General features: G+C 30.9%; 1 protein-coding gene across 1 annotated transcript in view; it reads right to left on the bottom strand.

Annotated features, from left to right (window-relative positions):
* The window catches only part of LOC108569766, a gene marked incomplete at its 3' end in the record, with an annotated part of 42,427 nt that extends 23,296 nt beyond the window's left edge, over positions 1-19,131 (bottom strand). Inside the window, exons 1-14 of the mRNA XM_017931445.1 lie at positions 17,976-19,131; positions 10,432-10,667; positions 8,700-8,884; positions 8,518-8,636; positions 8,041-8,239; positions 7,821-7,952; positions 7,480-7,616; positions 6,919-7,421; positions 6,655-6,859; positions 6,427-6,583; positions 6,300-6,356; positions 6,014-6,185; positions 4,277-4,501; positions 4,053-4,185 (exon numbers count right to left, since the gene is read on the bottom strand). Of these exons, the coding sequence (XP_017786934.1) occupies positions 4,053-4,185; positions 4,277-4,501; positions 6,014-6,185; positions 6,300-6,356; positions 6,427-6,583; positions 6,655-6,859; positions 6,919-7,421; positions 7,480-7,616; positions 7,821-7,952; positions 8,041-8,239; positions 8,518-8,636; positions 8,700-8,884; positions 10,432-10,538 (2,331 nt within the window). The remainder of the gene's footprint in view (positions 1-4,052; positions 4,186-4,276; positions 4,502-6,013; positions 6,186-6,299; positions 6,357-6,426; positions 6,584-6,654; positions 6,860-6,918; positions 7,422-7,479; positions 7,617-7,820; positions 7,953-8,040; positions 8,240-8,517; positions 8,637-8,699; positions 8,885-10,431; positions 10,668-17,975) is intronic.
* Positions 19,132-27,259: the final 8,128 nt, after the last annotated feature.

Below are 27,259 nucleotides of genomic sequence, written 5' to 3' on the forward strand. Positions count from 1 at the left end.
AAATTTTAAATAAACTTAATTATTTAGTTGTTACATAAGTTCGTTCGTATTTTGGTTATTTTGATAACTGTCATATTAACTGTATTTAAAATCTAAATTTAGAAATGAGTATACATTGAAATCAAGATTGTTTCTTGTTTCTTTTTCATCGACTCTCAAATCGCCTCTCATTAGTTCATCTTTGATCCGACACGACCGGGATTATCTTCTGCGCGGCCTAAACCCAATTAGAAGCGGCTATAATTAGGATTATCCAAAGCCGACGCTAAACTTTTCAACGTACAATTAATTAAAGAAGAAAAACCCCGGGCATATAATCAATAATCCAACCCATTTTCAATAATCACATTATTTCATTCACGTAGTCGATATATGTAACAAGATATGTGATATTTTCAAGATTTTCATAATTTTATTACGTAATGTATTATTTTTTTATTTCAACTGCAAATAATTATAATTATTTAGAAAAAATATAATTGGTTATAAAATCAAATATATTTCGATAACCCGGCGCTTCCACACAATAAATTCCACGAAAAAATAAACAAATCAACGATTGTATAGAAAAATACACTAGAAAATATTATCTCACTTAATAATGAATTAATACTTAAGTTTTTGTTTGTTAAAAATCACCTTTAAGTGTAGATTTATTCATGTTTGAAGAAAATATTTAATTCCGTATATTTAGTTCTAATAAATAAACCAGTATAGCCAACATGTAAATTACAATTTTAATAAATACATAACATTGAATTGCATTGAGTTACGTCATAATACATTCATAATATAGTGACGGGCGTTCTATTACATTGCAAATAGGTAATCTAAAATTGGAATTTTCACCCCTTGCAAAATGTGGAGGCGATCCGGGGTGGTGATTGGAATGCATATTGAGTGTTTGCGTTTTAACAAGAAATTACGAAATTACATTACGATCGTAATTTGCATTCCCAACATCACACAACTAAAACCCTGAACCACCGCACTTCGCCTCCGCGTTCTATTTATTTTTGAATTTTCCTCCTGCTGCCAATATATAAAATGAATGAAAACCACATTTTAATGTAGATTGCATTCATAAAATATGCAACGAACGTTCGATTCTATTCCAAAATATTATACACAAATCTAATTTACAGACAAGCACAGCAAAACAACAACGCAACCCAATCAACCCTCATTATTCACAAAACGTACATTTGTTTACTGTATATACAGAAACATTATCAAATTTTACTTGATTAGAAATTTGATTTATCAATTACTATAAAACTAAATTTCAAGAAAATAATAATAAACGTTTTATACACTTTTTTTATAGGTCTGAGCTTTTTACTAGTAACATTATGGTTTTAGGGTGGAAAAACTTTCTCCTTCACGCTTGTCTCTTCTTGAACTTTAATTCCCTTATCGTCAAACTTCTGTTCGAGCATTTATTTTTCATGGCGAATCTCTTCTTTTTATAGAAATAGACTAATATGAAACCGCATTTATTTTTCATGGTAAAAAAAACTTCCTTCCTTTCCATTAGTTTTCATAAACAAAAAAGAAACTTAAGTTTTCTTATCTTTTTCCACAGAAAAACACCATTTTTAGTTTATTTATCTTGTTTTCCACACAATTTGTTGTATCAAATTTTCAACAAACTACTTTCCACCACCTTTTGCAAATATAACAATCATATTGATCTAAATGATACAACTACATTTACACACCAAAAAAAAATCTATTGGCAATATCTCAATATAACATGATATTGATTTACTCAATTAATTTTGTCCATTATCATGAATATCCTTCAAAGCAACGCTTCTTCCTTTATTATATTGTCTAGTTTGTGAATAGTCCTCTATACCGAATAGGACGACGATGATGATGATAATAATAATAATAACAATAGTGATAGCAACACGAAGTGTCACGTCGATCCTCGACCGCACCACTATTATACCGAGTTATGTTATATAATTGGTACCAGCAGTGATATTCCGTCACTCGATATAACCACAACTAGCGCAAGCTTTCCACCAAATTGCTACATGCTAATGGTCTCTAAACCAAAAAAAATGACAATAGAATTCAATTTTGTATACACGAAAAACTAAATATTTCATATGAAAATGTATAAATCAAAGTTTTATAACTTAAAAAAGAAAGTCTTAAATTAAAAATTATCCACAAATTTCTTACATTTAAAAACTAAATGTATTACATTTTCGTAATTGTTTTAAATTATCTTTTATAGAGTAACCGTGTCTACAAAGCCTCATAAAGGTAAGTTAGTTTAGAATATTCGTATCCGCGATTAATGGTCCATCCCGTTTTTTTATTATCATTGGGATAGTCGCGTTTTATGCGATTTATATTGGCGTAGTTAACATTTCTTTTACGACTTTCTCCCTCCCAAATTCCATTCATCTCGACCATTTTTATGTCACTACAAAAGTGCATCAGTGTCGAAGGTAAATTTAAAAAATTGTATTTTTTATACTCCATAAAATAGCGTAAAACAAAGTAAAGTAATTCCTTTGAAAGCTAATTACGCAATAAAATTTCAGCAAGAGTAAATGTAAAGTGGAAGGTTAATAATCCATTAATTGAGATTTATATATTTTGCTTGAAATTTGTAAATGTTCTCTTTAATAAATACATTTTAAAAAAACCATCAACGTAAATTACTTAATAATTCCCGTCGTCTGGTAATTTCACTTTAATAAGTAGATCTATATGAAAACAGGGTGTGATTACCAAAAGCAAAAAACGTGTCGCGTGACCCAGTTTCACGTAAAACACTTGAAATATGTATTCTTTGCAGAATTCCTGAAAATAACGTTTCCTTACGGTAAACAAAAATATATCTATATCCGAAGCTATATTTATCTTTTGCATTAGTTGTAGTAATTCCGGTTTCTGGAGGAGCCTCCGGATCAATTTCCCAAAGTGAAGGCAAATATTATTTCCAGGACGCGTACGTAATGTATGTATTTATCCCCGTCGTCGAAGGAACATAAATTCCGAAACGCTCGCAAGGAATCGACAATAAATAAGAATGGTCGTCCGCCTAGCGAAAAATGCAGAAAAATGATGGATAGAGATTCCCATGCAAATACCGAATAGGTTCGTTCCTTTATACTGTAAAAAGCCGCAACGAGAAAAGACATAAACTTAAGATGTACGATGATTTGAAACGCATTTTTCATTATTTAACCCGCTGAAATATCTCCACTCTTATTTTCGGCTTACGTATTTATGGGTTTCGGTATAAATTTTCCGTGGATCGAATCGAAGTTTTTTTTCTACTTAATCTACCCTCAATCTACTAAAAATAAATAAAACAATTTCAAGAACAAGAGATTACTTAACATCTACCATTTCCATTAACAATAAAGGTTATTATGAAAGTTTTCAACAAAAGCGATTCTGAACCATCTAAAGACCAACTGGGGGGAGGATCATTAATGTATGAATTAAGCTCTAATGCGTTCTTTTTTAATTTGTATTGTATTATTCAATTGTTGTTTTAAATTTACGTTTTTCAATTTTCTTGTTAGTTGTAAATTTCGGGTGATGGCAACAGTACGACATCTACATCGTATAATGGTAACTACGGTCAATTCAAAAAACGGTTACCAAAAGGAAATGGAACGAAAACAAAACGGAAAAGCGTTCTTCACTAAATGAAGAATGGAAGTATTTCAAGTAGACAGATAGATACATAGAAATATAGAGAGAGAGACACAATAGAATACAAGCGGAAGAAAATGTTTGCGAAAACTTAGGTATCGGTTAAACGCATATCTCTTTTTATTTCTTTCGAATTTCGTATGTCTCTTACCGTTGCCAAGCGCCTACATTTCCGAAATTTAGCCTAAAACGAATACATCCATGACTTTAAACACCAGACGTCTTCTATTATCAATAACCAGTAATTTTGTTTGGTCTTTTTTTAAATTTCCAATGTATTCGTACTGAGTTTGTTAGTTCTTTTTTTTTGGTTCAGTAGTAGAATTATTGTGTGCGGTATATAGATTTGGTTGTAGACTTACCTCGGAGGAAGTCAGGTAGCATAACCTGGAGTCGGCGCTTTCGATGGAAGCCTGCTGGACGATGCCGTAACGATTGGATTCGCGATCGCTCATGTAATCGGATCTCAGGCTGTCCTGCCTATCAAACATGCCCCTAAAAATAAAGTATAGATGATAGAGAAAGAGAGCGAGAAGTTGTGTGAAGAATCAAGATTTTACTGTCTGTAATTTGATACGGTGTTTACCTTTGCTCAAAGGAGTCGGCACGGTTGCTCTTGTATCCGCTATCGTTGAGGCTGCTGTCTTGCCTGAGGGATGGCAGCGAATCCCATGGGGACCTTTTGTGTCCTGGTGGAGCTCCCCCCTGTGCGGAACTGAACGTTGAACTTCCGGATCTCCAGCCGTCCGAATGCCGGAACCATTGCTCTCTGCTAGACTCCCCAATGCACGAAGCGCACCTCGAGCTGAAACTAATATACAATTACTCAACACAATGAGACTCCCCGCTATATGCGCTGCACAACCTAGCAACTAGCTACCAGACACGCTGTTGCATATCATGCTAATTAACTCTTGTGTTGTTATATCAAATACCCTTGATTGTTTAACTAATATTATACATAAGTATTTTCTTGTTGGATGTTCTTACTTCCATATCATGATCATGACAAACCCTTTTTAGAAAAATCATAATATTTTAATAAATAAATTAGAAATTAATTGATCGATATCTCTTTGATGGAACAAAAGACTAATAAATTTGTAAATAAAGAAAATTTAATTAATTATTATTTACTAATTGGGCTAACAAAGTCTTTCTGCCCTAAATATAATAATTAAGTTTAAAATAACATTTACTTGATAAAGTGTACCAACTTTATACGATACTTCATAAGTTAATTATCAATTTTATATTGTTATAGTAGAATTATTAAGCCTTGTTTTTGTAATCAAGTAATTCATTAAGATCTTCAATTGATTGACATCATATAGTAAATAAATTATGAAATTTCATGTTAATAAAAGTTGAAAATTAACTTTTAGGAAATTTTCATAAACATTCTCTGTAAAAGTCATAATTTACTAATTGTACTTACTGAGTACGTTGTAAAAAAAAATATTGTTACAGCGGAAAAATATGGTTACTGGATGTTGGACAGATTTTCTAAATCATACAAATTTATTTTTGAATTTCTATTAAGAAGATCAAATGAAAAGCAAATATGATCGTATATAAATATTTACAGTTTCCGCTTGTATCATTTTGGTATTTGCTTAATGCTGATTACTAAAAGTATTCTCACTTTATCAACGTTATGATGTAAAATCAATTTAAGGTAAATCTACTTTTATAATTTAATTTTGAAGATCAAACGAGAAACCTTTCCATTAACATTACTTTTTAAGCATTAGCTTTTTATGTTGGATAATATTATAAACGTTTAACTTATATTTAGCATATTGTAAGAACAAGGACAGACAAGTATGTTCTAATTAATATTGGCACTCATCTCTGAATAAACCTTTCCATTTATATTTTGAAAGATCAAAGATAGACAAACTTGCTTTTACATATTATTAGTGATATTTTTATTTTATAAATTAAATTTAAGATATTATTGAAATATTACTATTATTTACTTTCAAAATGCATACTCATTTATAAATTTCAAGAAAATAAGGCTTGTTGTAAATTCTTATAAACATTATTTTTTAAAACGATAAAAGAGACTTTTATTTCATTTGTTAATACTTGCACGAGGTAAGACAATCAAATATTAAAGATAATTCCTTGATATTATATAAATACTAGTATTAATAGCCCACATTCTGCTACCAAACGGTACTTGTCAGTGTGATTAAATATACTTTATAACTTTTCTAAATGAATATCAACATTGACATTTCAAATCAAATCAGGAATATTGTTTGAAGCCGATTAATTGTACAAACATTGATACTTGATAATAGCTATTAGTTACCTCGAGTTATGGTCACTAAGGTAACCACGTTCGCGTTCCCTTTCCTTCTCTCTTTCTCTAATGAGCTCATTCCTATCACTATAGTACCCGTCTCTGTCTCTGCTGTCTCTACTTTGATTCAGTCTGTGAGGTAATGTGGAGGACTTGTTCATGGAAGCACTTGAAGCAGGTCCTGAAACGAAACCGAGCAGCATTAAGTATCGAAGAAATACGAGGAATAGAAAGAAGAAGTATAGTAGAGTAATTGGATGAGAATAGTAACAGGGGTATTTACTTCGTGAATTACTTTTTCTCGATGGGTACGGGCTGCGTTGATTGGATCCGGGCAAACTCTCGGCGAATTCTATAAAAAAAAAAAGAACATAACATAAATTATTGCCTGAGCGTTCCCCATCTAATCATTGGCAATTTACCAAGATTCTCCATGCTCTGAGTGAGCAAAGCCTCGAAAGTGTGAAGACTGTAGCTCTCGGCATCCATTCCTTTGGCAAGCGTATTCCTTAGGTGCATTTCATATTCTAATAGTAAACGGCTCGTCGGTGATCCGGGGGTTGGCGTTGGATTGGGATTCTGATAGTGCAGAAGAGTGATAATAAAAATACATGTTGTGATTTCGATTGATGTGCTGAGTTTGTAATTACCGGAGGATGCATGTGTCTATGTCTACCGTAGTGATGAGAAGACTCTGGATCAGAGTTACCGTTGCTCGAACTGGGCGTAGTTGCATAACATTGGTTATCAAAGAGCACGTTGTCGGAGGGTGGCGAGAGGTCGCCGCACGATCCCCGCTCCAATTCCAAATAGAGACCCCGGCCAGGATATCCTCGACCGATTTCATGGGACGACCTGCAAATCATTGGCAATTAATTATAACGCTCGTCCGGTCTCCCGTATTTAGTGGTTGCCTTGATCCGGAGAATCTGGAATTATGAGCCATTGCGGACCTCGGATGCGGATGACCCGATTCGGACTCGGAGTGTCGGCCGTTGTAACGATTATGATGGTTATTATAGTAGTTGTATCGCCTCCTGCCCATTTCTGGGGAGGTCACCGGACTCTCAACGCTAGGCATCGGCTTCAGCATCCTCTTCAGAGTGTTACTATCCAGACTCATACCGTTCTCGCGATTCATATCCTCGGTGCTCTTCGATTTATTCCTCTTGCTGATGTTGTTGTTCAGTATGTTATGATGGTGAGCAGCACGTAGCTCTGCGTCGCGAACCATGTCAATCTCGGAATAATCGACGGATTTGGTGTTGGTAAGAACGTGATGTGTATCCCTCAATGGTTGGCGGGTTGAGGTCGACGAAGATTTGGTATCCTTTTGTAGAGTTCCTCCGGCCTGAGTGCCTTCGGATTTTGAAGATTCAGTCGATTGCGTTTGAGATTGAGTTTCAGTTTGGTTCGTCTACAAAAAAAAAAACAAATCAAAATCCATTTAAAACCACAATAAATGAGTAATTTACCTCGGAAGTTGCTGTGTTTTGTGTTCCAACCGAAGTCGTGCCAGTTTTTGGTCCTGTCGGGGTTGTTGAGGTCATAGTTTCTTGAGTCTGTTGTTGAGTACCTCTGTCTCTAGTTTGTCTATTTAATTGCAAAGTTCCTAAAAACAATAAATACATATATCACAAACTACAGAAATCTGAAACATGCACAAAATACTTTAAAATCAATAATATCCAAGACCAAGAACTCTTAGTCTATTCTTGACAATGCAATTACAGACTGATTCACCACTAACAAATATACAATATTAGTTTCATTGATATTAGTAACTCTTCAAATATTTAATAGTTATGAGGTTTACCTTGAGCTGATCCGGGTTGTGTAGCGCTTACATTATCGTAAAGGCTAGTTGATGAGGTGGCGGCGGTTACTTTATCGGTACGGCATTCGGTATCCGTGGATCTAGTTTGAGCTCGAGGTAATGTGGAAGAACCTACAAAAGCAACACCAGTAATAATTGAAAATGATCTGCACATGATATCTTCATCATTAATATTTATGGTGGATTGATGATCTACTACCTCTGTGTCTAGGATCTTGTGTCCTCAGCCTGTTATATTGTTCTGCACTCATGCAGGTGCACTGGGGCTCTCTGGCTCTGTTGGGAGAGGCCGGGGTGCTTAGAGGTTTCCTCTTCGTCTTCAGCTTCTGCTTGTTGGGAGGTTCGAGCTTCAGCGAATACGAAGAGGACGCTTTCCTCGAAAACTTGAAGGATGGCGACTGCAACATATCACACTACTATTAATCAGCAACCTTATGGCTCTTCGGATAATTAAAACATTAAGATGTTTGTTTCGAAAGAAGGTGAAGAGAGATCTGGAAAGCGTTCATTACCAGCCATACCAATGCAAAAAATGTGTGCGTGTTGAAAGTGCAGCGGCATTCTTGAAAACAGTGGTCAAAAGTATAAAAGAAAGAAGTGGAAGAAAGACAGTAGAAAGCATTATACCAAGATATAGATAAATAGAGAAATAAAGACACTTTTAAGAATTACTTACACAGCACTCCCGGAACTGCTTTGCGTCTATCGGCGACGTAAAGTTCAGACCCCAAGTGTCGTTGGTCATTGGATCTTTCCAGTACACGAAGCATTCCGAGGCCTGTCCGATCCGAGTACCTACAATCATCAACAACATCAACATTTATCCCATCACTCAATCATAAGTCGTATTTGTTTTACCGGGCTGCACCAGTCTCACGTCCAGAATTTTATCCACTTGAGAGTTGTATGCTGTTATGTGGAATACGCATTCGGGTGAGTCCTGGATACAGGTGATGTTGACTGGGACAAGATCTTCGCTGACTTGTTGCCATTTAACTGTGCCCGCTCCACTTGCCGATACGTGGAATACCTCCGCCCATAATCTGCAAAGAAACCAGAAACCAATTTTATTCATCAAACCCCATCAAGCAGTTTATTTTTAATCACTTGATCCTTTGCTTTTTTTGCTATATAATGGGATTATTTCCATTGTAATACGCACACTGTATTGATTCTTTCTACCTAATACGAAACAATTAGACATTAAGGTTTCTTTATTTAAATTCACTTTAATCCAATTTATTGACAAAAAAAAAACTGATCTGTATTCTTTCAAATTAATTTCAACTGCTCTTTATGACAATTATATTTATACCTTTTTGTTTTACTCATATTACTTTGAGATAATTTTATATACAATATTAGATAAGCAAATTATAATTTTATTTATACAAAATGAAGAATAATTATATATTGAATAAGAAATTCAAGAAGAAACGAGTCTACTTAATATGTGTATAATACCTATAACAAGGCAGAAAAACCTATGATCAATAACCCTTTGTATCAGTTGACTTTTTTTGAAATTATCTATAACATTTCTGTACAATCCCATTTTTTAGTACATATACTTCAAATAGTAAACTCACAATTCTTACTTACTTTCAACCATATTCTCTGATTCACATAAACTGTCATTAAATTATCTATAACTCCTATACTTCTTTTACAATGTGAATCAACTATACTATATGTTTAATATATAGAGTAACAAGTAACATTATCTTGAATACTCAATTCGGAAAAATATAGTACAGCAATACCTCGTATAGTGCGAATAATCGGCTCTGCCTGTTTGAAACCGGACTAATCAAGAACTTTAATAAAACTTAACTGAAAAATAAGTTTATGTATTAATTTATATTTTGCTTGTTTTCAAATTTTCAACCCGTACTAGACTAAATCCGTCGTATACTCTTGATACAAAACAGAATAAAGTAAATTATATAAATTTTTAAATAAACTAAACCACTTAATTAATTTAAACCAATAATTGTTGGTCATTAAAGTTAATTAATCAATTAATACGTATATGTATACTCTATAGTAGTATACACAATTATATATGAAAGAAAAGCGACGCACGAGACACAATGAACGCAGTGAACGCCTTTGCAAAGTTGTGCCTTTATTGATTTTATATTTCATGCGAGATATTCTGCAAAGAATAAATATAAATCATCGTCATTGTACTTAAACTTTCCTATTATCTGAATTACAAATTAATTAAATTTAATTATAAAATACATAAAAAAATAATTTCAAGTTCATTTCAAAATTATGAATTTATTATCAATAAATCTATTAGAATTCTGCTGTGAATTTCATTTTGTATATATATTTTTTATGATACTATAAATTTTAGTTAACTTTATTATATATTAATAAGTAATACAATATGCATTTCCTTCATTCCTTTCAATATTTTATATAGGGTTTTCTGTGTAAGAATCGGGAATTGTAAAAGGGAGGAAGGTTATGAATCGGCGTTAGCATTTCTCTTTAAGGGCGTCTAGTTTACGATGGCTGTAAGTGCGCGGTGCACTTTACGTAATTGCTCTTTTGCTGCATAGAGTGGTAGTGTACGTACCGTAAGAGGTGTCCGTCCCTTCGTCTGGATGTTTGCCACGGAGAATCCTCATACCGATACGCTTTTCTGATGAGCGGAGTGCAGGAGCAAGCTAGTTTGTTACCCATTCCTGCAGGGCACTGGCACTGCCCCCTTTGTCACCACATGTCACCACCTTCTGCACCCCTAGTACCCCATTGCCCACGGGCGCCCCTGTTCAAGGACTGAGATCTCTGATGCAGACCCTTCTGTTTGTGCTGAAACAAAAACAAACAAAAAATAATAATTAATAACAATAAACCTTAACATTTCAATCACAAAATTAATGTACATAATTAAAGTGCGCTTATGCTAAAATTGTTTTATATAAAAAATATTTTCAAATTATATTTTCCCTTTTTAGTAAATACGTCTTAAAGCGTAATATAAGCGTCATCCACTAAATTTTTTATTTCATGCACTACATAAATTAACATAGTTAAGGTGTGCACGAAATTGAATACTGTATTATGTTGCATGAATAAGCCCTATAAAATATGAAATAAGTCATTTATAATAGTTTTTTATGGCCATAAAATTTACACCATTTCTTATAAGTTTTCCTTTTTTTTTTTATAAATTCTTAATAATATTTACGTTATGTTTCAATGAAATTTTTACATAACATTTTTCATATATATTTAACAATAATTATATATAACATCAGGACCGCATTAAGATTGTTTTTGGTTCTAAGTACTAAATTTCCTACCCAGTCGACATCTTTTCTATTGAATATTCTATTGAATCTTTTTTTTTTTTTGTGGGCCCCAACACTTCGTGTAGCCCCTAAGCGCTACGTCTAAAGTGCCTAATGGATAAGACCACAGGAGTATTACTCATTAAGGCAATGAGGCACGTGTTTTTAATAAATTATTATTTTTTGGAGGCCCCCAAATATAATTTGCGTGAGGGTCCCAAGTATCCTAAATTCGGCACTGAATAAATAATATAAATTACTATTTTATTTGATTTTGATAAGTTTCAATAAACAGCTAATACAATTAAAGTTCCCAAATGAAATATTTTTAACTAACATTATCTTTAAGTTATTTACAAATAATTTGATCACATGTAATTAAGGTTTACAAAATAATAATAATATGAAAAATGTATGTGTTTTCCATAACTAAAGTGGATTACATGTTCCAATTTAATGGAATTGACGATAAATATAATAGATTCGTATGTATTTAAAGAAAAGTACTAGTAAGAAACAATCAACAAGTTAAATTAAGAATTTATACAAAATTTATATTGAAAGTGCAAAGATGACTCAATAATCATATAATACAAATATTTTATTAGAACTATAATCTAAAGTTACGTTAGTATTACTAAATTGAATATAGTATTAATCATTTAAAAAACAAGAAAACATTATTTCAATACAATTTTTTAAAATTACTTCTATTAGAAAAATTGGATTCGTCTCAATAGATTTGAAACGAAACGCCCTAATTTTCGTATCCATTCATCGATTAATTTAAAAATTAATTAAATAATTGATTTTAAAACCGCATTAATCATTTGGTCAATCTCTTTTTGGATTTATGTATAAAAAAATATTTTTTAAATTTTCAAAAGTAAATCCATTCTGATTAAATCCGCACTATGCGAGGTATTGTTGTATTTACATAAATAAGTTTACCAACTTTAAACAATTTGATACCTTTTTTTCATAAATAAAATAGTTATTTCCTAATTTGGATTGCGTTAAACTTTAATTAAATGCAAACAAAAATCGATTTAATTGAAATTTGCTTTGAACATTTCAAAGGTGATATTTTGTTTCTTTTTTTTGTGTGTACCTGGAGAGAGAGAGAGAGAGAGAGAGAGAGAGGAAAAGCGATTGGAAAAGTTTAAATGGCTTTTCGATAAGATTAAGGTCGCGCACTTCCCGTGTCTGGAAACGGTGCGAAATTTTAAAACAAACATATTGGACGGTAGATTAATAAAGTTTTAATTAACTTGACCCAATTAGTGGGAACGCCACTTGATATTCACGTGTTCCTATTGCGCGTATGTATATAATACGTATGCATCCATCCACTTCTAATCCACCATGCCCATGTCCGAGCGTTTCGATCCCAACATCAAACATTTACAACGCTCTGCGCCAAACTTAAACTCGCCTATTTATAATTAATCCGCTCTCACATTTATTTGGATTATATTAATAGACTTAACATAATACACAACACACGGTTATTGGATTAAATACTTTACTAATAATCTCACATTTAATTGCAACCAATCACAATCTCATATTTAATAATAAACTTTTCAATATTCTTCAAATATTTTCATTATATAGGGTGTCCCAATAAGAACGATAGATTTAGTTGTAAAAATAGCGCTAAATTTAAATTCTTATTGAGATATTATAGACTAGTGGTTTCCAAACTTGATGTTACTACGGCTCACTTAAAAATATTTAATCATTTGCCACCCTACATTTCATAAAATAGATAAAACTTTAGCAGTCATTTGGAAAATTGCTCACTGTGACTAATATTCGCTCCTCTTCTTCGAGCAGTCTGCGCCTCCCAGTTTGGAAAACTGTGATCGGTTTATGAACATAATCCGATCAAAGATGATTGTTCGTTAACCGAACATCGATTTATTCTACATCTACATTTAGTCTCACTGATCGATCCACAAATGTACTTTAACTCTTTGTGCGTCAGTGGTTTCACAATGGGATCACATAAAGAATAATTATTTCCAAGTGGAGGAACCACATTTTTTTTTTCAAAAACTAAACAAACATAGAAACATTTGATCATGCATTCATTTGTAAAGTATTACACATTTTTAAGCAAATTTATCCAAAAAAATCGATAGATCTGACAAAATTAATCTGGGCCACAAAGGGTTAAGTTCATTATCCGAAGATGTGTAAAAATCTTTCGCGAAAGTGTTTGTATCTGATTTATTCGCATTCCGAATTGTTCGTAAACCGATTTCACTAATCAAACAACAAACAAATAGTATCACACTTGATAAATTTTTGAAGTCAAGAATCTAATTGTAACTAATTTTATAATTTAAAAAAAAACGCGTTTGTATTATTTCATTTTATAGTCATTTATAATTTGTATTCTTTTAATTATATTTGTTTATCATTAATTAATAAAATTTTTAATTTATCCCGTAAAACATCAACTTTCAAAAATTCTATCAATAGAAGAAATTTCCCAAAGAAGCAATTAATAAACCTTTTGATATACTAAAAATATTGTATTTTTTTACCAAATGATTGACATTCGAATTATGGTAATTATTGATCATAATGATCACTAGTTAATGTTACTTATACAAATAACGTTATTCATAAAATTATAATATGATTTATCTTTTCCTCAATCTAATCAATTATATATTATATGAATGAATTACTAACGTTAAATTTAACGAAGTTATTCAGACGCCACGCGAGTAACGTTGTTACGAAATGCCACAGCAGTAACAGAGGGTCCTTTTCAGTAAACTAACTATTGCATAAATATAATAAATAATTAATAAAAAAAACAATGTGTTAAACAAAGTTATTTATCAATCATTTCGATGCTTTTAATAATTAATTATTTTAATACCGCAAATCCATTAAAACATTTATTATACAACTACAACAACTATTAATATTTTTTTTAAAAAAGCTTTGTAATTAATCTGTAAATTGAATCTTGACAACGATGTTGAAATATTTACCAACAACCCAAACCAAAAAAAAAAATAAACTGAATGCCTTTCGGCAATTCATCGACATCAACGTGCGATGTGTATGTACATATATATATATATATAATTTTTTGTATGTAATATATACATGCATATATGCAAACTGTTTCAAACCGAATATTGGATTCTTCGTCGGACGGTACTGAATCCAATTCCAGTTGTTGTAATTGGTGTGCGCTTTCAATCATTGTTCTGCTTGGAATATAGATGGTATCGTTTCTGCCTATGTTATGATCGTTATTTCCTGAATTGCTGCGCAATATTTCAATGCATCAATCAATACAGTTGAAACGTTTCAACACCTCCAAAATACGCGCATAAAAAAAAATTGAAATTTTATTGAAAACTATCTCTGTTTGTGATGATAACAAAATTTGAGGTCCGAAAGCAATTATTCTCATTTGAAAAGATCCAAGAGGGCATTGAAAAGAAAAAGAAATATTTTTCATATAGAAATTTTCAGTTATTAAAAAGATTTTCACTTTCATATACTTATTTTATAAATTATAAGACACTAACCTTTATCATGCTTCTTAAATTATTTACTTATTTTTATTTGATAAAAAAAAAATGTAACTCTTATAAACTCACACAAAATTAATGACATTTCTGTACATTCAAATAATTAAACTGAATTAAAATGAAATAACAAATATCCATGGTAACGGTTTTTCAATTATTTTTTTCCAAATCATCTAACCTGATTTCGTCTCAATTTTATTTACATGAATTACTTTCAATTTATTTTTATATTATTTTATAGATTTCTTAAATATATCAATTATTATTATATTTAATTAGAAATTTAACAAATGTATTCATAAAAATACGTGAAGAAGTTAATTCACAACATTTGATCAGTCAACATTTGTGGGCCCTCGATTATCACAGTAACGGTATTAGTTAGGGTCCCATGACTAACACTGTTTGGGGCACCCGGCTAATACTGTTTAGGGACCCACGACTAACAATGTTTAGGGACCCACGAATAACAATGTTTGGGGGCCCTCAGCTAACACTGAGACTCATGGATTAACGTCGTTTTAAAGCCTATTCAATTTACCCAAGTTTAATGTTAATTTTGTTAATTTAATATACTTTTCAACTGCAGCATCCCTCATAGACCATGACTGCATTTGATAACAAACAGATATCTGGATTTTATAATGAATTACATCGAAAATTGCGTATTCATGGTATATAAATTCCATCAAGTGAACAGTCTGAACAGACTTCGGTCACTGCCCTTTTTCCATATCTTTATTGCGAATAAATATCTTTCTCTCTCTCTTTTTTTATCATACTTTTTAAGTTCAAGTTTTTCATGTTTATATAAAAGTAATGATATAATGATAAAAAAATACATTACATAAACTGAGTTTAAATACGTAACAAATCACGTGAAACTTGTACATTTTTTTTATCTATGATTTATAGATCAAATAAAATTGTTGCGTTTTCTGAAGAAATATATTTTCTTACATGTAACAGTAATGCGTTCACCCAACGATAAACAAGTAGTAATATCGCAAACGAATGTAAAGAAGTGGAGACTAAGAATTTAACTAATTACTTTGACTTCTAATAATTATTTTCATAAACACAAGAGTTTTTTTGTTATCTATTTAATAATAATTAATAATAAGACTAATAATTGTTAAAAAAAACAGAAACAAAAATAGTTTACCATTTTAAATAAATCTGTATAAAAACTGCTAACAAAATTTCAAACAATATTTACTTTTATATTAAAAAAAATAATTTTGAAAATAATTGGAATTTCTCAATTATCAAATACTTTGTTATAGAAATACCTACATTGTATATAGACCAAAAATGAACTAATACTAATTTTACTAAATATATAATTTTACGAGATTGTGATTTGTCTACATGAAATGATTAATTTTATGTTACGTAAATATTATGTAAATAACATATACACTTATTAAAAAAGTTCTTGAGAGAAAAAAATAAAGAAATTAGATTATTAGATATTGGAATTGTCATAATTTGTCGACAATCGACATAAAATAATCACTGCTTTTTAACAAAGTTTTATATGTTTAAACATTGATAAATTTCGTAACTGTGGATGAGACAGGGATCAATCACAAAACTCTCAGAGCTAAAGAATAGTAAACAACACAATCTAATAATATTATAACTTTAATATCATTAATATATTGGAAAATGAAAACTAATATCACACAATACGATACTTGACTGTACAAAGAGAGAAAAACAATAGTTTATCTGTAACAAAACAATCTTATGTACTTATTTTTTTTTAATCAAAATTTTATTTTGTTCATTTGAAATGTAGTTTATTTTGAGATTTTCAAACCGGACTATAGTGAATCCGGACTTTTCGAAACAACACAATGATACTTCGCATTATTCCTTTATTTATATTTTAGAATCTGTAGTCTAGATTCTAGAGCATACTTTTAAATTAGTTTAAACTTTTTTTTTAATTTAAGTGTTTCAATAATTATTATTAATAAAATCATTTTTTTCGTTTCATCTTTATCACTATACACATAATAAGTATATTGAATTACGAAAAATTATGAACTTAGTAAACTTTTTGGAAGACATTTATCATTCACAAGTATGAACATTTATATGATGCAATAAGTAAAATATAATTTATTTTCTGAATGTTTTTAGAACTCGAATTTATATAACGAATAAACGATTTATTTTGCACCTGCAATAAATACTTAATATACAGTTTGGACAACAAAAGTGATAGATTTTTATATTCGGAAAACACAACATATTCGGATAACGAATCGGTTGATTTGCTTTACTTTTAGAAGATAACGCTAGTGGTTATATGAAGCTTAAGCCGCTGCTTAAATCGATGGTTAAATCGAAGAATTCGGGTAGCGAATATCGTCTTGGAACGAATCATGTTCATTAACGTAAATTTGATTAAGTAATTTCGTTTATAAAAGCGAATGGATATTTATAGTTTATATATTTTTATAGTAATTAATATTTAACTAACCATTTTTTAACATGAAAATACAAAATAATGGATCATGGTATATTTGTAATAAAAATGTTGGAAAACACCCCAGGTAGACTAGGTATGTAGGATGTATGGGATTAATGCCTACTTCCATAGTGTATATTGAGCAGTAGCAGCATCATAGGTGGAGACGACGGCGAGATTGGGGCGGGTTAATTAAATATTTCTTTTGGGGCCGAATCGATTTCAGCCACCGAATCTCGAAGACCAGACGAGCGGAGCTTTGGTCCAGAGAGGAGGAAGAGGTGGTGGTGGAGGAGGAGGAGTAGGGTACAGCATCTCCTCCAGCCTCCGGATCTGTTTAGGGAGGGGCAGCTCTCATCGATCGCGTGTGCATCCCGGCGTAAGTGTGACGTAACCATCTAAACATCGCACAAAAGTTCCCCCCATTTCCAAACGTACACGTACAACGGAGAATAATAATAATAACAAAGAGAGGAAAAGAAAAGAAAAAAAAATATATAACATGTACAGGGCAACAAAATATGAGAAGCCGCGGAAAGGGACGCTTTTGTTCCGTTTGAAATATGAAGGCGAGGGATGAATGGATGGAGAAGAGATGCGAGAAAGAGAGTAACGAAATGCACGCTTGTGAAAAACCCTCCGAGGTTCGGAGCATCTCTTCTTCGGCTCTCTCCAAAAATGTATTTATAAATTGCCGCAGCGGCCGCCGCTTTTAGACTTTTGGGTCACCACTGTAAAACAATTATGTTGTGTGGAAAGTACTCTGATGATCACTCACCTCGATGTTATTCCAATTTTGAACACTCAACTTTCCTGCTTCAACACTCCCTTTAGCACCCATGTTTTATTTGTGTGTTCGTGTATTTTGAACGGGAAAGAGGAACCAACCACCTCGAACGTACGAGATGCTGCAGGAAATCAATCTTCGGTGTATTATTGTAACGAGGGGGGAACGGGAGCTGTGAATGGGGATGCGGTTGAGAAGGAGGATAAAATTGCTCTAAAATACCGGCTTCGAAATTTGTAAATAAAACGTGCTCGACTAATTATGCATTTCGATCATCTTCATCTCGATCTTCAAGTCTTTCTCACTGCGTACGTATATAACTGTGTAAGTTTAACTGTGAATGTATGAATCTATGAGCACACACATATATAAATATGTGTATGATGTTTGAGTATGTGTATGTTTTGTTACTCCTCTGTCGTCGACTTGAATCTCGCGGATCTCGGCTAGTGTCGCGTACCGTTTCCTACCCTCACGATGATGATGATGGTGATGATGATGTATCGAATAGAACTGCTGCTACTTATTTTTATTTATATATATTTTTTGGCACTGTAATTAACGGATATGCACTGAATGTGAGTTTAGCACATAATAACGAGTTTAAGGGTTTTATAGAGGTAAAATCGACCGTAACTGAGTACGCGATATTTCAGGTCATACTGCGGTTGTAAAGCTCGCCGGCAGGGGGCGGCGACGGCGACGTTGGTGGTGGCGGCGGCGGAGGCGGCGGATGCTGTGGCGGCGCTGGCGCTGGATTTTTGGATGGGGGCGGCGGCGTCTGCCTAGGCGCATGCCTCCACCTCTTCATTCCACCACCTCCTCCTTCATCATCGTCCCTTCCATCCTCGCACCCTCTAACCCTGCCACACACACACACACACAACCAACAACCCTCACCTTCCTTACACCACCCCTCTCGCAATATACCGCCAACGCAACCCCCCGGCTTTTGCCAATACTACACACACATATACATGCATATACAACATTCAAAACACGCCGGCCGACCACCCCTCCCACACCCTCTTTCATCCCACCTTTACGAACCTCACCCTCCTCACAACCCCTTCCCACGCAACTTTGAAGTATGCGAAAAAAAAATCACTTCATTCACGTATTCACCGACCGCCAAATGTCACGCGATCAAAAAAAATAAATATGTATATATATATACAAATTATGCTTCCATCAATGAACGACTTATTTAACATAAATGTATTCCAGCCTCGAAATCATTCACTAATTAATAACCCAAGAATCTAACGCATTTACAAATTCACTATATTCATCATTATTCTATAAATGATCAACTTTTCAGAATTACATTTTCAAAAGTTGAATGAAGTAAACTTTTCCATTAATTATTAAGCTTACGAACATTTTCAATTTATAAAGTTAAAATACTTAAGTATTTGTTTTATCGTACTCTTTTTAAGTTTGGCATTTGTTACTATTTCTTATATATTTCATCATTTAGGTATCTCAGTTATTAATAAAACTCGCAACATTTGCTTGGAGAAAAATATATTAATAAAAATTTCTATATAAATCCATTAAACTTTAAATAATTTATAAAAATTGCAAAATTTTATTTGAAAAATTTGAAATACTTAAGTATGCTAATTTTTACAATCTCCTTAGATATTTCTTTATTTAAGTATCATAGTTAATAGTATTTTTTTATTAAGAACTCACTGACTAAACATTTGATTAGAAAAAAGTTAATTCATTATTTTTTCCATACAAATCCATTAAGTTTTAGTATATAATTTATATTCATTTTAAAATTGGAATCTATTAAATTAAAATAGTGCATTTTTAGATTTAAAAACATCAGAAATGTACCAAACATAATTGGTTAAAATTGACATGAATTAGTTAAAATATTAACAGATTTCTAATATAAAAACTTTAACTGTTATCATAATAACTTTAATTTTTGATAATAATTTTTCATTTCATTTAACTTAGTTTTGTCACTGTACAATATGCAATTGTATCAAAATGAATATTTTCCTAAAGTTTCGTAAAACAAAATAATTACATTACATTTTCTGAAACCATCAATTCGTTACTTTTGATCATTTTGTTTATATTTTTCATCATTTATTTTTATTTAAACATATTAACATTGACGGAAAAATATTAACTACAAAATATAGATTATTTTTTGTGTAAAATATCTGTGGTTCTCATAATTGAATTCTATCATTAAGTATCTTAGTTATGTTCTTTATATTCTTGATGTTCATTCAAGTTTTCCAAAATTTCTAATTATTTAATTATAGGTGAATTTAACACGTGTGTATAGAAAATACAGTAAATATTAAAATAAAATACTTCCTTGCAATACAACTAATATAATTTAATATTTTCTTCAAATTGAATTCTTAAACTTTTCTTTCGCCAAATAACATATAAAAAAAATATATTGATTGTACAATAATTAATTGTTTGTTGAAACTTTGCTTTAGTGTTTAATGTAATATAAATTTAATTAATTATTTAATTAATTAAAAACACGATTAAAACATGCAATTAAAACAGCGTTAATTATGCAAATTACAATATATTTAAATTGCATATAAATTTACAATTGTTCGCTCTCCTTTTACACTGTAATAACTCGTAATTTATTAACAATTTGTAATTAAATGATTACAATAAAATAAATTATTAACATTGAATATCATTTATTTCATTTTATACAGCAGCAAGTCATAATAATTGTAAATTTAGTCAAAATTATTTATATTTCATCTTATAAAAATATTGATTTTTTTTTTATTTGGCTATAAATATATAACTTTTTGACAACTTTTCTTCAATATTAATGAAAATTAATCAATCTTTATCAATCAATATGTTTCACGTATAGAATTTCTAATTCATTCAAAGATTAATCATTTGACAAAATACTAGTGTTGAAAGGTTTCGATGATAAACTATAATTTCAATTATACTATAAAGCACACAAACAATTACAGTTCGACGCGAAGTCGGAATGTGTCGGATGTAACGATGCAATTTGGGGTGTTTTGCTTTCCTCGAGATTTATGTGGGGATTATTGAGGCATGTTATTTATGTTGCGACATTATGTTTAGTCTAACAGAAAACAGAGCTTATAAGTTAAACTAACTGACACTGATTGTGGCTACAAAAGAAAAATACATATATAAATTCGTCCACAGAGTTATAATTAGTTTTAAGTACATGTTAGAATAGAATGCAATTGACAGACGAACTAATTACTTTAAACGTGATTCATTCACGTATTCAAAATAACGCTTGTTAAATTTGAGGGAAAAAAATATCTACTGATTATAAATTCTCATTTATTTTTACTAATACAACGAAATCCTCGCATGGTGCGTCAATATCCCGGACTGCTTGAAGACAAACTAATCGAAGACTTTAAACTGTACTAAAAGTTATTTGACTGTATAGAAATATGTGTACAATTATTTTTAGAATTTAGTTTGTTTTGAAATTTTCAAATCGTACTATGCAGAATCCGTACTAATCAAAAACGCACTATACGAGATGTTATTGTATAGTAAATTAAGTTAAATACATAGAGATGTGTACTATTGTTTTTGGAATTTAGTTTATTCTGAAATTTTTAAACTGTACTATATAGAATCCGTACTAATCAAAAACGCACTATACGAGATGTTGTTGTATAATGAATTAAGTTAAATACATAGAGATGTGTACTATTTTTTTAGAATTTAGTTTGTTCTGAAATTTTTAAACCGTACTATATAGAATTCGTACTGATCGAAACCGCACTATACTAGGTGTTGTTGTATAATGAATTAAGTTAAATACATAGATGTGTACTATTTTTTAGAATTTAGTTTGTTTTTAAATTTTCAAACCGTACTGTATAGAATCAGTACTGATTGAATCCCCACTACATGAGGTGTTGTTGTATAGTAAATTAAGTTAAAACATAGAGATGTGTACTATTTCTTTAAAATTTAGTTTGTTCTGATTTTTTTAAACCGCACTATATAGAATTCGTACTGATCAAAACCGCACTATACGAGGTGTTGCTGTATAGTGAATTAAGTTAAATACATAGAGATGAGACTAATAGAGGACGCAATGATGAGGAAAACGTGTTAACGATTGACATACGCAATTGGACGGAAGGAGAAAAGGATTGGAAGTGCTGGAGGACTATTTTTAACCAAGCGCCTAAATGGCATGTACAGCTAATATAAAATACTCTATTAATATATTATATCCACTAAAACGCATCATAAATTCAAATTAAAAAAAACATAACATATTCTTTTTTTAATTTAAAAATACCAAAACTTTTCAACTATTTATATACACACCAACACGAAAATCACTCACACATTTCTTCAAATTAACAGGTTTTCAATATTGAAACTTACAATAGTTAAACAACGTGCATGGATGAAAACAATTGAATAGATGATCGACATCAGCCAACTTCAGTCAAATAAATTTACACTGTAGAAAAACAAATTTGCTACGAAACACTCACATCAACTTTATACTTCTAGCAAATACTAATATAGTATTCAAGACTTATTTTTCCTACAAAATACGAATTTTTGTATTGCTTCAATTTTATAATCTTTCTAAATCACTAACTAATTGAAGAGTTATTTGGGTCTAAGAGCGCGAGAAGAACACCTCTTCTGTGCACTGTCGGTTTGATACTGTTTAGTTCTAACACTTAGAACTTAAAATTAGACGGTTTCTCGCTAAATATAATCAATATTATATTCATTTGATATATTGACATCGATTATGTGAGCTTACATGATTCGTGCATTAACGAATATTTGCCAACTATAATTTAGTAGAATAACTATTAACATCTTAACATAACGTTAATTCACGTAATTAATAAATTATTAACGAAATATTACAAAATTTAACTAATTTTAGTATATATTTGCATTATACTCCTAATTCTGTCCATATCTTTTTATACTTTACTATTTGTTATGGTTTTTAGTCTAATAAAGTGTGTATAATAAATAAATTAAATCATCAAAATTAGTACTATTCATTTTCATTCAATAAAATTTATCTACAATTGCTACAAAGATTTTCAATAATAGTAAACTTAATATAATAAAGTTTTTTTTTTCTTTGATTCCAATATCAAATTAACGTTGCAAGACAGAAAAAGCAATTAAAATTTTCATATTTCCATGAATTTATATGAATGTAAGAGCGTTTTGACTTCCGGTCGAGGTTCATTAAACTGGAGCTCAATCCGCGTGTCAAAACATGAAGCTTAATTAACTGAAATTAAAAGCATCACCTTTTATTGGCTCAAAGTTTTTTTTTGTTGGAAAAATGTAATCAAAGCAAAATGAAAACGCAGCAAAAATAATATAACTAAAAACGAAAAGAAAAAGAAAAAAAAACTGAACAGGGCAACGAATTTTCGGGTGTGGCAGATTACGCCCACTTACGAAACGTTACGATTTCCACAACATTTTCACTTAAAAAAAAATCTAAATGAAAATACAAAAAAAAATACACATAATAATTTCACTACTCACTTACCGTGCGTGCATTTTTTGGCATTTAAAACTCTCATCACGTAATATATCCAAAGTGAACCGCAGGTTTCCAAATTGTTTGCGTCTCCTCTTTTCTGTTTTTGTTTGTTTTGTTGTTTACTTTATTTAAATCAGTCTTTAGTTAATTGGCGTTTTTTTTTTGTCATATTTTGTTGCGTTTATTTAATTGTTTGTTGTTGTTTTAGGTTGTCCGTTTTAGGTGTTGTTTTTTTTTTTAAATAAAGGCCTGGAAGATGTGTTTAGTTAGATTAATAAAACAACTGTCACTCTCGTGGGTGTATTTTATTTCTTATATAAAATAATAAGTAATACAGGAAATAAAAGCATGAGAGAAGCTTTCTGTGTGGTAGCGATTTCGATGAGAGTAAAATAGAAACAAGGAAAGCAAGTAATAAAGAAAGATGGAAAATAAAGAGTTAAAAAGTCTCGAAGTGATGCGATTGTCTTTTGTGGCATCAATTTCGATCTAGGCAGCAGGTGATGATTTTGTTTCGCTTTGCTAATATATATTTTTTTTTGTTTGCTGATAATGTTGATGATGATGAATGAGTGATTTTGCTGTAAATAAAAGAAATTATTAATTTGATGGATTCGGTGTCTCGTGGTTTTCGGGGGTGGTGGGCGAGGGTTTTTTATAATATAAGTAATAAGATATACACTGTTACAGTTAGATCACAACAATCATTCTCGGCACAACTCTGTTTTATCTTATTCGTTTGTATTTTATTTATTTTCTTTTTGTTGGTTTCTTTTTTTATAAATTTATTTTCTTTTCTTGGCGTATTATCGCCGTGTTCCGGTGTTTTTTTCTCTCTGGCAAACACACGGGAGGTCTTCGACGAACATTCCTGACGAATGTTGTGCGCCGTGGAGCATCTCCGGAGGGGCGTTTTTCCCTTTTTGGTACGAGAGTTCGCCGCCAGGACGCAACGCCTGCATGATGATGAGCAGGACGACGATCCGGGCCCTCGGCTGTCCTCGTAATTGGGGCAAAACATGCCCTCCGCAGACCTACCCCGAAAATTCGCACACCCTTCTCCCACCCCATACATCCTCACCGACAAAAAAAATGTACGGATCGCCGCGGAAAAAATAATAAAATGTAAACAAAATAGAGGAAATTATCAGCGATCTCACAAATTACGTATTTCCATCGCGGAAGGAAGGATTCTTGCGTGCACCTCCTTTGTTTTCATCAATTTTTTTCGTTTTTTTTTCATATTTCTTTCCTTTCCTGCCCTTTTCCATTATCGTAATTTCGTGCATTTCTCTATAATTATGCGAATCCATTATGCAAATAACCAGCCACTTTGCATGCTCTGCTCTGGGGGCTATTAAATCAATGATAGACCACACTATTGTCACCTCACGTGAGCTCATGTTTATAAAATGTCAATTCACGATTCTTCTAATTCCAAGTAGAAAAAAAATCAGATGATATTTCTGCTTTAAATATATCATTTAATATAAATTCAACTGCTATATGTTATTAATCTGGAATGAATCTAAATTATATTTAATTAAATAAGCAACAAGTTATTAATTGAAACTTTAACTTAAGTATATTTGTGATATTAAAAACAATCAAAAGTAGCAAATAAAAAATACATGATTGCTAAATGATTTCGTTAATTTCATTTAATATATAGTTGTTAATAACAACTATTAACTCTAATACTCAACCTTTGCAAGTGACTTGGTTGTAAATTCTCAAGCAAAAATATTTAGTTGACACATTACCAATAAGTTGTTGAATAAAACTATATTCATTAATTTCATTTCTTAAGTCAATAAATTTCTTGAAAATGTTCTATTTCCTTGTAAATAAAAAGAAATCACATTCTCAAACAGTTTTTGCGACTCCCGCGTAGAATGAGTATGTTTAGAAAAACAACCAGGATTGATCTATCATTATTTTTCTGCGACACCCCTGGGGGTTAAAACTGAATATTTAATGATTGCTTTGAAATTAAATCAAGGATAGTAAAATCAAATGTAATTATCGATATTTAATGAACAAATATTTCATATAGTATTTACTGTTTTCTGTAAACATTTCTGTGTTTATCATATAATTATTGTTCTTGTATAAATCCCGACAATCTAAAACATAATAAAATTATTAAATGTTGATATTTATTGTTAATAACATAAACTAATCTTATTATAGAATATTTCTTATTCTTAAGTTTTATAATGAATAAGTCAACAAAAAAAAAACAATAATAATTAATATTATTTATTGTTATTAAGAATAAATAACAACAATTAATAATCGGGCAAAAGAGTCATCGACCTAGGTCTTAAAAATATTTTTTCCATTATCCGTCGTACCTATTAAAATATATTACAATAATTTAAAAAAAATATTGTAGAAATTATAATAATAAAAGACACTGTCGGGATTTCGATTGTCGGGATTATGGTAGTCGGGATTTCGATATATTCGGGATTTCGATACAGTCGGAATTTTGATTGTCGGGATTATGGTAGACGGTCTTTCGGTTGTCGGGCTTGCGATATAGACCCGTATAAACTAGTATATGCAACTAAATTTGAACATTTATCATGTATAAAAATTTAACAAAAGACAATTTTCAAAACTTTAACAAACTTATATTCTTGAAAATTATATAAATTTATTAAAGTTTATAAGTTTCATTTACCATTATATGAAATAGAATTTCTTTCAATATTATTTTAATTCATTTTCATAAGATGAAGCTCAAATAATCTAAACTTTATTCACAAAATGTTAATAACTATTAGTATTATTTAGTTTGGATAAATTATTTTTTTAACGTAAGATTTTCAACTGTTAGTATTACGTATGAAAGAATAATTTGTTGCAAAAACTGTCTTGATGTAGGCAATCCAACTTACAGCTAAATATGTAATATGAATAAAAATTACTGAAACACTATTAATTTTCTGTAAATTTATCAAGAACTCCGTTATTAAACAAAATTACTGTATTTTTTTTTAATTTAAAAATATATTAGTGATTTTTTGAATGCTTCAAAATTTAACCAAATTGGTTTAAATATTTAATTTTTATTTTATAGGTATTTTAAATTTTAATTCTAAAATTGTTAAATTTGAAAAATAATTCCAATCCTTATATTTTTTACTTAGGTCAAATTTAACGTTACTCCAGTGTTTCCTAATATACAACGAAATAAAACTGCATAAATATTTTTTTTGTAACAATCTAACAGGATGTCTGTCAATAAGTTTTATTGGTGTGTCATCACACTTAACCCAAGTAAAACTAACAAATTTAGTATACTAAATTACTTTCTGATATGTTACGTTAGATTTAGATATAAAGTATACACGAGAGGCTCTCTTAACAAACTAATATACATTTCTTGTTTCGATATTCTGCCTATATTAGAGCGCATCATTGTTTTCGAGGACATTAAAAATGATCGACTTCACATCACATCACTTAATTTTCTCTTTCTTTCTCTTTATTTTTTAATAATTATTTTTTTTTTGCAATACAACACTAGCAATTAGCAAAACGAAATCTGGCTTCTGAACATTTCAACGGCGTCACGTAAGCATGGCAACGGGTCGAGAACGGATATACATACGTACGAAAAACCAATCGCGAACAACGATTATTGTCGAGGAAGAAGCTCGGAAATTATTGTCGAACAGCGGATTTACGTAACGACGTCGAGATC

Source organism: Nicrophorus vespilloides, unplaced genomic scaffold (genome assembly GCF_001412225.1).
Source record: "Nicrophorus vespilloides isolate i.1.1-1 unplaced genomic scaffold, Nicve_v1.0, whole genome shotgun sequence".
Classification (NCBI taxonomy): Eukaryota; Metazoa; Arthropoda; class Insecta; order Coleoptera; family Silphidae; genus Nicrophorus; species Nicrophorus vespilloides.